At 39.8% G+C, this 12,458-nt stretch overlaps 1 protein-coding gene across 8 annotated transcripts in view; it reads right to left on the reverse strand.

The window, feature by feature from the left end:
• The window catches only part of GAB1 (GRB2 associated binding protein 1), a 101,581-nt gene that overhangs the window by 33,063 nt on the left and 56,060 nt on the right, over positions 1 to 12,458 (reverse strand). For all 8 annotated transcript variants that reach the window (XM_054823615.1, XM_054823619.1, XM_054823618.1 and 5 more), the window contains exon 2: positions 9,181 to 9,475. In XM_054823615.1, coding sequence (XP_054679590.1) covers positions 9,181 to 9,475 — 295 coding nt within the window. The remainder of the gene's footprint in view (positions 1 to 9,180; positions 9,476 to 12,458) is intronic.

The raw sequence follows: 12,458 nt of genomic DNA on the forward strand, positions 1-12,458 counted from the left end.
ATCACACCCACAAAAAATTTTCTTTACTACATGCTACAATATTAAAATATGAACAATTTTCTATTATTTAGGAATTTCAAGAGCTTGAAGGAGCCTACTTGAGGCATCTACTGATATTTCTTCATTTCCCTAATATTAGGGTTCAATAGCAGGAATAGAGATACCTGAATGGACATACCAAGCACATATTTCTTGCTCCTGGAAAAGAGGTAGCTGGAGAAAGAACAAGTAGATCTCTGTCCTGTCCCTTCCAGAACTAAGGAATGCAAGTAAAACTACGCACGAGTAAGAGCGGAGGAAGAAGGTTTCCTGCCAGATACACTATCATTCTTTGGCCATGCTTACAGACAAGATCCTCAAGGGCTTCAGCGTACCACAATCCCCACCCCTGTTCCTTGTCCCTGACTATACACAACCTTCACATCATTAGATCTGCTTGGTGCCAAGTTCACACAAGGAGAAAAAAAGAAATCAAACAGGATGTCCTTGCATCTTCCAGGGAAGATGGGTGTGTCAGTTAGACCACAGGTAGTCAGGAGAGCTCAACAGGTATACAGTAAGATGCATGCCTACGTGAGGCTGATGCATTTAAACAAACCATGCACTAGCATTCCCAGGAAGAGTAACAAGACTCAAGGGTAATTTTCCAGGGGAAAAAATACAGTCAAGAAGCAGGAAAGAGGACCAATGTATCCACCAAGTTTGGAGAAATAAAAACTTACTTTCTTGGGGGAGTAAGAAGAAAGTGTGTGAGAGAAGAAAAAGAAGTTAAAGGCTGGCTGTAACTTGTAATTAGTGAAAGGAGGCAAGGTGGTGAAGACCATTAAGCTAAATATACTGGCTCAGATCTGTTGTCTCTGAAGCCCACATCTCCGATGGCAGCCTGTTGCAGACAGGCTGAGCACAAGCAGCAAGGCAAGCCTGTCACACTGCCCACAGCTTCTGGGGCTCTACAGCTTCAGGGCACCCCAGCGCAGGGGCTGCACCCACAGCCTATGCTGAGCAGCCTCTGACAAACTTTTCTCTGAATTTGTCCTACCCCTTTGGGTACATTTATGTTTTTGAACTCTACTACCATTCTGTGGCAGTGAGCTCCATACCTTATGATGCATGGCATGAAAAAAACACTTCCTTTTATTTTAAACCTGCTGCCTGATAGTTTCACCTGATATCCTTCAGCTCCCGTTTTCAGAGAAACAGCAAACAATTGCCTCCTACTCATAACCCCCATTCCCAACTTTACACGACTTTGTTACAGCTTTACTGAGTTGGTGCTGCTTATTTTTTCTTGGTACAGAAGCCATTTCATTGCAGAGCTGGTTTCCCTTCACCCTCACCTTTCCTAGCTCTACTAATCCCTTCCTGAGAAGGGAAAATATTGCATAAGATGTGCTAAAAGTCTGGGACACTTACTGATTTACACAGACCTAACAATAATTCATTCTGTTTCTATCCTAACCATCTGCCTTTTGATTTTTACTGAGCATTAAAGGTGACACTGTCCAACTACCCAGAAGGTTCATGATCTCATCTCTGAGCAAGGATTTGGAGCCCATTAATGTTAATGGATCATTAGGGATACTTTCCTTGTGCTGAGCCACCTCATTTATTTTGACACAGATACCACTTGACAAAATCCCTGAGTCCTGCCACTGATCTGTTTGGAGGGTGGGGGTGGAGGTGGTTTAGTTGGGATTTTTTAAATTTTTTTTGCAGTGGATAGAGCACTAAACTATTAAAATATCAGCTTTCTGAACTGAAATTCATCCTCATACAGGCATTTTGTATGTGTTAAATAGTGTAGGCTAATACCTGTTTTAAAGAGCAACTGAACTTAGTCTAAAGCACTTCACTGCTGTGCTACTTATTCACTCATTCAAGCTATTTCAAATTTGACTACAAACAATAACGTTAACAGCTTTCATCACTGAGCAAATGAATGCTGTTTGCCTATCTGTACCCTCTCAAATATTCTCTTTAGCCATGTACTTCAGAAGCTGATATGAAGGGAAGAGTTTCTCCCAGCAGCCTATTATGATTTCAAAGAGTACACTCATCAACTTGCTCCACTTTGGACTAGCAGATTTTGAGGGAAGGGGTCATCTGCACACCAAAGAGCCTTGTAAGTCATTTGGTTTGTTCCCAGAGCTCAGACTGCTTTGAAATAACTGAGAGCTGGAAAAACATCCAGAATATTTAACATGCAAATGAGCGTAACAAGAATCCTATTTTGTTTTTATAATTCCTGCATTCAGTGCAGCTAGAACAAGCAGCTTTCTCAAAACAGTGCAAGAGTTTTATCTTTTCTCAGGTGGTTTGTTAAGAGTAGTTACAGGCATCATCTTTGCTAGAATTTCTACTTTTTTTCCTCATAATCATTTTTGTATTTGTCTCAGTAATGAAACAATCAAAATCAACATGGTAAAAAGAACATTTTCTGCACAAGAATAATAAAAGGCTTCCCTCTCTTCCTTCTTAACTATGTAAAGAGTCTTTATTCCACATGTTCCTATATTTGTGCTTTATGAACAATCTAGAAGATTTGAGTGTGGGAGTTTGCATTAAAGGTTGGTTTTGTGTTTTCTTTTGGTTTTTTTTTTTTTAATTAGAGCAAAATTTAAATTGTTTTCTACATTATGATATATAGTCTCTTAATATGCTAATTATGTAAATACTTGAAATGTTCTCATAGTGAACAAAACACAGAAGCCTCATTACAGCAAGCATTTCTTTAAATGTCAAAATTGTAATCAAAGTAAGAAAATGCATTCTTTGCAGATCGTAGGTAGAAAGACTAAAATAGAAAAGGGATTTTCCCATTGTAACAGTGAATCAGCAACAGATATGCAATCGCATGATTCTACCATTCTTCTGGGATGCTTCATTTAACTTATTTACTATGATGCAGATGTTTTTAAAACAACTAATAGCCAAGAAAGTATTAAAGTAATAACCTTGAACAAAAATTTACAGACAAAAGAGTGGGAGCCATAATTAAAAAAACCTTCACTTTAATCCTTAAAAGGAGTTTTTGTTTTGGTTTGTTTTAAATTAAGTCTGTTAAGTCATTATCTTTGCTGCTTAATGCAATGAGATACATCCTGCAATACACTGCTGGAGTTTCCTTTAGTGTCAGCTTCTACACAGTCTCAAGTGAAAGATGCTGGAATCAAAGGGCCACATGTGTGCATGTGCACGCAGAGCGCACAAGCACGTGTACGCTGACGGGCACAGAAAACAAGCACTTGCTCTGTTCACATACTCAACTCACTAGATGTGAGCCAGATCCAGCCCAGATGATGCACGGATGTGTTAGCCTGGGTTTGGTTTCCAGCATAAGTGATCCGCTTACAATCAATATGAAATCTATGCAGTGAGGCTCAATTCTGAACCTTTCTGCTATATCCAGAGAACATCCTTTTAAATACTTCAATAAAAAGTTCCTGTGCACTTCCTAAGTTTGTTTTCTTAGTTTAATATAATCTCAAAGTATCTCTCTTTTTCTGAAGATAAACAAGATACTCTATTTAAAGAACACTAATGAATTCAGCAGTTGCTCGCTGTGTATCATGCTCAGGACAACCCTGCCTCCTGCATCTGAACCAGAAACACGACTGTTCCAAGTTTCTACCACATGCTAAAGTTTACAGCTTTCAGAGCCGGCATCTAAAATTCAGTACTATCTGCAGTTCATGTGTAATTTTAAGCTGCGTTTTTGGTTAGCCATTTAAAATTTCTCAGAATTTCTTCCCCATCTCCACCTGCTATTTTCTTTTGAAGACTATTCATTCAAACAGGGGGAAGGAAAAAGAAACATCTGTAGCCTGTTCTCTCCTTCTTCAGATGGTACACAGGCTGGGTGACGCAGGAAAAATAATCAAGGAGTCCTGTTACAGACTAACTTCTGTAGGTGCTTGTGAAGAGAAACAGTGCAGCCCACCACATTAAAACATTTGGGGTTTTTTTCTTCACTAAAAAGACCCAGAGCTCAGCTCGGCAGAGCAGCCTTCTCCTAGCAACTCACCAGGTGATGTTAATGCCACAGAAGGTGTCCAGCAAGAACCAGGGAAAATAAGTTACCTAGGCATATTAGATTCCAGTTATTTTTCCTCAAGAAAGAGTAGAAAGACCTTCCATACAAATTTTTGTCACATGCAGCTGGCAGCTTAACTCCAAACACTCAAGATTAAGATTGATCACTCTCCTGATAGTAAATTACATCTTTTTAATATATGTATTTTTTTCCTCATATACTTATAAGGGAAGACCTACAGTTGCAGATTTTGTGCTCTAGTCATCATCATCTCACTTAGCCACCCATTCTTTAACCGTAACATCCAAAATCGAAGACATCCTAGTCTTCTCTGCTGTTTTCTCTTTCTCCTTTGGATAACAGACAAAGATTACCTCAGCTTTGCCTCCCTTAGCCACCAGCTATCACCTCTACCAAACCTGCTATGCCAAATCTCAGGTCCTTCTCTGATCCTCCTTCTTCTAATTTCATTATTCCTCTGCACTTCTGCCAGACGAAATCTCACAACTCTGACAGCCTCCTTCAGTCTCCATCCTCACCTTCCTCTTAGCAATTCCACCCTCAAAGAAGTCTTGTTTGTGCACCTCGGTGGCAATTATCCCCCCACCTTTACTTCTTCAAAGCAACCACCAAAAAGACTCCACAAAAAGAGATGTCCTTGTGCCACTATTCCCTCTACACCTACTGCCTCACTTCTAAGACAACAGACCCACAATCCTTATCCAGAGAGTCTCTCTCCTAACACTTAACTCAGTCCTTTCATGTTATTCTTTACTGCGCTCCAGGTCACCAGTCACTCATCCTCCTGGCATGTCATCTTTGAGCTGACTTTCTTTCTAGGTAATCATATACAAGAGGTAAAAAAAAAATCTCAACTCATCATCAAGTAGTACATATCTCTATGGCACAACTTTGTTGCAAAGACATTTAAGCTTATTACTCTGTCCTTGCACTTCTGCCTATGCTCCTCCAGAGCCTGCCTGCCTCCATCTAAAAGCTCGTGCTCCTCCTTCTCACTCTTGAGCCCTTTTCTGACCAAGGTCTCTCATAGTCATCATATGCTATTGAGATGGTGATTTTGATTTGTCACTTGCTAAAGCTGTCAAAGGAGAACATTTTTTTATTTCTTACAGGCAGACCCTTCATGCAGGAAGGGCACCCTAAACACCTCTAATGTCCGCTATTTATTTATCAAAGACTCCCTGAAAATTTCTTCTCAAAAATCCCAGAGTTCAACAACAGTCCAACAGCTGAACCACTAAGACCACTTATCTGTCACAATGGTCAAAACCACCTTGATTTGCTTCCACTTCGTCCCATGCCTCTGTTCCTCTGTTGACGTCTCTTACTGCAGATAGTAAGTTCTTAGTGGCAGAGCCTGTTTTCTGTTCCATGCTTGTGTTACAGGCAGCACAGGGGTATCCTGACCTGGAATGGAGATCTCCAACACAGCGTAGCAGCAGCGATGCCTGACCGCGCAGCATTAGAGAGAATACAAGGAGTCAGGATCAGAAGGTGGATCATCCTTACCATCATTTGATATTGCACCCAAGCTATGATCAATCTGCAGTGCATGTATTATCAGAACACGATAAAAAAAATGGTTATCTGAAAGTAATTTTACTGTTCAAAATGCAGAAGGTATGAGAGGCATACACCACATAACAGCTGTCTGAACAGAAATACTACAAAGTTTGAAAGCGTTGTGTGAAGCAAGCTGCAGCTCTTTCAAAGTACGGTCTTTGTGATGACAGAAACCTTCTTTACCACATGTAATTATTTGTGTAAACGAAACCATAGATTTCAACATCTTGCTCTCCCCTTTTCTTTTTTTCTTCTGCTTTACTTTGTTATTTCTTCTGCTTTACTTTGTTATTGCTATCTTTATTCAAATGAATACATGCAAGTAGCATGTTTGCATATAGTAAGATTATTTCCTCCTTCCCCTGCTCTGCCACGCACGCAATTCACTAAATTACAGAAACGTGGAGCTGGAGCAAGTATAAAACATTCATCACAGATGTCTACTGAATTCTAGGGAAGGGCTTTCACAGCCTGTGCTTAAAAATCCTTAGAAGGGTTTTCTTTATCATTACATCACTCACTGACAGAGAAACAAATTAGTTTTCTCTTCAGATAACAAGTGACCCATGTCTTGCTTATCACAGCTTTTTATACTTTGAAAGTCAGCTCTTCCCTCAGTATTTCCTTCCTGGGAAAAACAAATTCTTCAACTTTTCTCCTCATAGATCACTTAAAAATCCATTTCCTCTGTTTCTACTGTTCTTTATACATTTATCCTCATCCTTCTGCAAGCTCAGGCCACATTATTTTGGCTGAGGTCTCCACAGCACCAGGCAGAGGAGAATAGTCATTTCCCATGTCCATTTAGTCTCTCCATCCCAGAACATCTCTCACTGGAATTCAAAGCACACAAAACCCTTGCAACAGATTTTTTGCTTATAGTTACATTTTAACTTCTCAATGACCTGTTATATTATGACCTTACAGAGAAAATATGAATGTTAAAAGTGCAGTATGAAACTCGGTGGTAAACCTAAAACCCATGCTTATGTGTAGCTCCCCCCACCTACAGAAAAGCATTTTACAGCTTCCATTTGGAAACAAGCAGCATTAGCTGAAGAAAACATAAAAAGTACCCAGAAAATTCTTCATTAAATTAGAATTATTTAGCTTATTTAAAACAAGTATTTCCTTCATATTGCTGCCTTGCTGTAAGTTTAAAAGACCTAAATCACAGTAAACCCTTCCTTAAAAGAAAGTCCCTATAAAAAGTTGGAGACTCAATAGCTTGTAAATGACTAAAGAACATAGTCCAAATACAAATGTAGCATTGCAGATCTCCAGAAGGAACAGAATTCATGTACATAAATCAATTTCTAGTTGGAAGGTCACAACAAAGTATTAGACAGTTAGAAATTACTGTGAATACTCACTTTTAAGAAAAGGAATAAAGAAACACCAAGCTTTGCATCATAGGAATTACTGCGTCTTCACTAAGTATGGAAGGAGCAGCTCAGAGCTAGTCTGAAGTGATCTTTATTTTTTTTTGGTCTCTCCACAGTTACGATTAACTCTTTCTCCCTCATTCCTCCCAACACCAAAACAACATATACATTTTTTAATAGCACTATCCACCACCATCTCATAATTTTTTTTTTTCCGCTTTGTAAATCCAAGGAGGCAATGGAACTGGGCTTCCAAATGAACTGCAGCAGGAGCTGTGGCCAGTGATGCCCCCAGTCCTTGATCAGACACTCAGCAACTGATTTTCCCATTTTCCTTTTTTTAATTCTTCCTCAACGCATTGCAAGACATTACTAAATCCATAAAACAGACAGTCCTGTCAACTCTTAGTTATGTAAAGTAAAGGTGCTGGGATAATTCAGACAAAGCTAGAATGCCAAAGATGAAACGTGCAATGAGAGTGTAACGGGGATAAGTTACCAATACAATTGACTACAGCAAAAACCAGTTTTAGTCCAAACAGCCAGTGAGGGCATAATTAGTTATCTCTGTATTCATAGTATGTTTCATCTTTAGTTCAACAGGAGATGCAACATCAACAGGAGATGCAACATCAACAGGAGATGCAACATCAACAGGAGATGCAACATCAACAGGAGATGCAACATCAACAGGAGATGCAACATCAACAGGAGATGCAACATCAACAGGAGATGCAACATCAACAGGAGATGCAACATCAACAGGAGATGCAACATCAACAGGAGATGCAACATCAACAGGAGATGCAACATCAACAGGAGATGCAACATCAACAGGAGATTAAGGATTAGCAATACACCAACTCTCAGCAAGGAGAGGCCTCATGGCTTTGAGGGGGCCCTACCTCTCCGCTCCACGCAATGGACACGTGCTCCTTTGCGCTCTCACATACATGAGAGCTGCCAGGCAAACACATTGCCTCCTTCCCAGACTCCTCGTTTGTTCCCAGAATCAACCACTTCCGAGCTCCTCCTGCCCACGGCTGCACTGGTGCGCTGGTGTATTATCCACTGAAAAGCAACCACCTGCCTACCTCTCTCCCGCACGTAACGGATGCCTGGCAGACTGAATACTGAATCACGCGGCAATCGCTCTTAGAAACGTGCTGTGGGTGGTCTTGGTTATGTTCAGGATGTCATAAAAACAAGCTGGAACTGTCAAAACAAGTATCCTTCTCTGAATTTGCTATTAGAGTGGTAATTCACAGACAAAGTTTTCATGACAAAGTTTTAGTTCAAAACTGCAATAAGGAGAAAGAAAAAGGCTCCTTTTCAGAAAGCAACAATATTTTCCAGTCATTTTTGAAGATTTGGCTGGAGTAGAAGAGATGCAAGCCCTTTTTTCCCCCCGCCTCTCTCAATCTACAATCCTACAAAAACCAGGGATTTACTTCTAGCCCCTTCAGTCAGGCATGCTTTATTTATAACCCTCTTACCGCTCCTATTTAATCTTTTCTTGGGACTGTGCACAGAGCTACAGCAAGTCATGCAACCCACTAATCTCCACAAGGAATGCAGGAATAATAAGTAAATAAATAAGGATGGATTCAGGACAAGCAATGGCCACAAGGTATTTCTAGGAATTAAACACACCATCCTGTTTCTTACAAGCTGCTTTCACACAATGTCTATTTTGGTAGGATTAGAGCTGGAGAGCGGAGAACTACATTATTTTTTATTTGTTTAGGCTGGTGGGGGGCGGATATTTTTTTCCCAAGTTGCAAAGCAGACGGAGAAGTGGTAATATTAGAAACCTGACATTTTGCACTCATTTCTGCTTGCATAACCATACGTTTTTATACCAAATGGGATTCCTTTGATGATTATGATGATCTTCTGTTTTGCATGATTTTACTTGAAGAATTTTTCCTATACTCTGAAGGCCTAACATCATGCAAAACAGAAGAGCATCATCCAAGTTCTATGGCACACTTAATTTGTAACAAATTCTTAATATCTCCCTCTGTTCTGCTTACTTATTTTCAGAGTAACAAGGAAGTTTCATAGTCAATGCATGTAAGTTTTAAAACATATGCCAGCGAAAGATAGTCATCTGATCTTCGAAAGATACTTCGCACGCAGGCATTGCACTTTCTCAGAAAAGCCAACAGAACTTACCCTCATCTGTAGGGTTGAACCCACAGATATCACAGATACATCGAACCCACTTATTCATCTCCTCCTCGCTGTCTGCTACCAAATAGAAAACTCTGTCTATCGTGTTGATATCAAAAATATAACTGTTTTCAAACTCTTTTTTGTTGAATGTTAATCCAGCATCCACTTGTTGACACAAATTTAAGTCAATAATACGGATAGGCTTCTTGGCATGGTCATTTTTGTAGTATTCCAATACGTCTGGATCCCCCGTTAAACGGCCGCTGCGAAGCACAAACCATCTCCTCTTCCATGCCTGAAAATTAGAGAGAGAAAAAAGGGAGAAAAATTAGAAGGAAGAAGTCGTACTTTAAGACCATTACCTTTTGTGTATGGTTTCAACCTGGGTTGAACTGAGTAATAATAAGTAGTTCAATTATAATTCTAAGATGTTACATACCAGTTACCTACATTTAACACTATTTATGTATTATTATAGCAGTGGACTAGAGGGTTAGTGAATTTGTATTTTAAAGTTTATTTCTTCTGTATTTGAGTTTTGTTTTTAAGAAGGGGACATAATTAAATCTCTGTTTATAAAATGAGAAAGGATGAATCCAGTAAAGAAAGAAAGAGAGAGGGGGCCAAGAAAGGGGAAAAAAGCACACACAAAAAAATTCTGAAGGAAGCTGACGTAGGCATAGGGAAGACAAAATAAAATATATCTTTAAGTGCTCCACAGGGTCTTGAGTCTACTATCTGCTGCTTCGGGCTGATGCATTTTAACTCTGAATTTTTCACTGACAGTCAATGATAACAACCTGCATTTAAAGAACAACGGTCGCATTGTACACTAGCCTCGATGTTAGGGGAACTCTGCACTCAGAACCTCATGATATTTCTACAGTAGTACTTCTTACAGAAAAAGAGCTACTCTATTATTTTGGAAATCATTAGAGAGATGGGGATGGACAAAATGACCAAACATTGTAGCTTTACTGCATAAAAACAGTCTCTGTGGAAGGTATGTTCACAGAAGAGATACATTTCACAATCTGACACCGTGCTTCTTATATCAGCCTTCCTGCTGCTGCAGGGAGAAAGAAGCTGGTATGGGAGAACAGCACAACTAAAAATGCCTCATCTTCCAACTACTTTCCAGCTGCCTTTCATTCCCCTGGGCCTCCGTCACCTGGCATAATTCTTGCCAAAGATGCCAACTCAAACCAAGAAGCCAAAGTTGACATACAACTGTCCTGGCATTACCAACAGCATCTTTATTGCTCCACCTAGCTGCATTTTGGTTCCTCAGCTCTACCAGCAATACAGCATTCTATGCTCTAAGCTTGCTTACATGCACAAAGGCCAGGATAACAGGCACAGTAGAAGAAACCAGACGGACTGCCATTGCCCACTAGAAGAGCTGCACTGCATTCACAAGTAGAAATCTGAAATTAGAGCCTGGACACGGTGGGGAGCCATCACTGCTTCGTCCATTGGTTTTCATGCTTTTCAGCAAAGTTGGAGACCAAGTAAATCAATGCAGTAGCCAAGCCACCACCTGTTACACCACAGGCTCACACCACACCCCAAGGTACCCCATTTAAAACTTCTTTAGGATACTCAAACAATGTCACCAGTAAGCCCTTTGGAAGGACAAAAAACAACAGAAGAAATAAAAAACCAAACCAGGTGAGTGACATCTCCTTTCGGCCAGCCCTGGCTGCATGCTAACCAAGGAAAGGAATGAAATCAGCAAGGATGGTCCCAGAAGAGGTCAAGACATGTGATGTCCTTTACACTCTGGGGCATAGCTTTGAAAACAAGAGTTTCTTACTCTCTTAGGAAAAAAATTCAGACCCATTTTCTTGGGACACAAGAGCATTTCCATTTCATTTTTATGTAGCTGTAACAAACTACTGTGGGGAGGACATGAAGGACAAAGAGCGAGAACTGCATTGCCATCTTCCAGCTCCGAACTAGCATTGTCAGCTTTGCACTGGAGACTCACAAAATCACCACTGACAAGTGGGCATGCCCATTTTGAGTATCAAGCTTAGGAAGCTATTATGAAAAGATAATACAGAAAACAGGAGAAAGGGAAAAATGCCAGACAGCTTAATTAAGGCTTGTGATCCATTGTCCAACTACCAAGCCTCTAAAAGTTATTTGATTTTAAGATAACTTTTATACTTCATAAGACGAGTCTGTTTATTGTAGTTGTGATTACAGCATCTGCCTTTAAATGCTGAACTGTGTGAATCAAGCAAGGTCTCAAGCAAATCTTTCTACAGTAGCAGTAAGTTTAACTGGGTGAGCAGTAAAACACAGAAGTAGATGATGCAACAGATGAAACCCCTTCAATTAAGATTTCAAATGCGAGCATCTTCTAGCAGCACAGCTGATAAGCACTGTTTAACAGCGACCCAAAAACACTGGCAAAGTTTGTTCTGTTTCCTGTTTCCAAATCAAGTGACAACTTAGATGCTGGGATAACAGGAAACTTCAATATCAGACGCTCTCTCTCCAGACAGGGTCTATCACAGATAACTGTTACGAACCAAACTGCACAACTCTTGCTTCAGAAACTAGCTTTATCTTTAACCTCAGCCTTCAGTCATTCAGATGAAATTTTCAAAGCTTAAGTCAGGAAGAAAGAGATTAGAGATAGGAGAGGGACAACAGCAATTGAGAAGCATGACGCATTTTGTCTCACGATTTGTGTAACAAAAAAAAAAAATCAACTCTGTACCAACCAAGTGTGCCTCTTCTAGAAGTTCATTTCTAGTACTGTGTTAAGGAGTGAAAGATTCTTAGCAATCCTGACTATCTCTGTTGAGCATTAATGAGTAAACATAACTCTTAAATAAAATTCAGAAAAATCAACTAGCTAAACAGAATTTGCTGTCAGCCCTTCAGGCTACAAAATAGCAACTATAAAGTACTTAACACATTGAATTTAGCCTACCAGCACCTGCTACTATTTTTGAAGAGTTTTCACATAGTGCATATGTGAATGTTTATTTCAGTCATCTAATGAGTCACACTCACTGAAACTGGCACAGATTATATTCAAAAACAAAAGCAATTCCATAAACTACACACTAATAAGGCAGATACAAAGGTTCTCTGGATTACAGTACAAAGCACAATTTAGCAGCAGAATAAAGCTTAAAGCTAGACAAGCGAACTGACATCAGCACCCTTGCTAATCATAGTACAAAAGCGCCTCTATATTTTGTCAAAGTGCAAAATGAGCCCACATAAATCACTCTTTGTTATTTGAGAATATCTGGGAT

The sequence above is a fragment of the Grus americana genome, chromosome 4 (assembly GCF_028858705.1).
Source record: "Grus americana isolate bGruAme1 chromosome 4, bGruAme1.mat, whole genome shotgun sequence".
In the NCBI taxonomy this organism is placed as follows: domain Eukaryota; kingdom Metazoa; phylum Chordata; class Aves; order Gruiformes; family Gruidae; genus Grus; species Grus americana.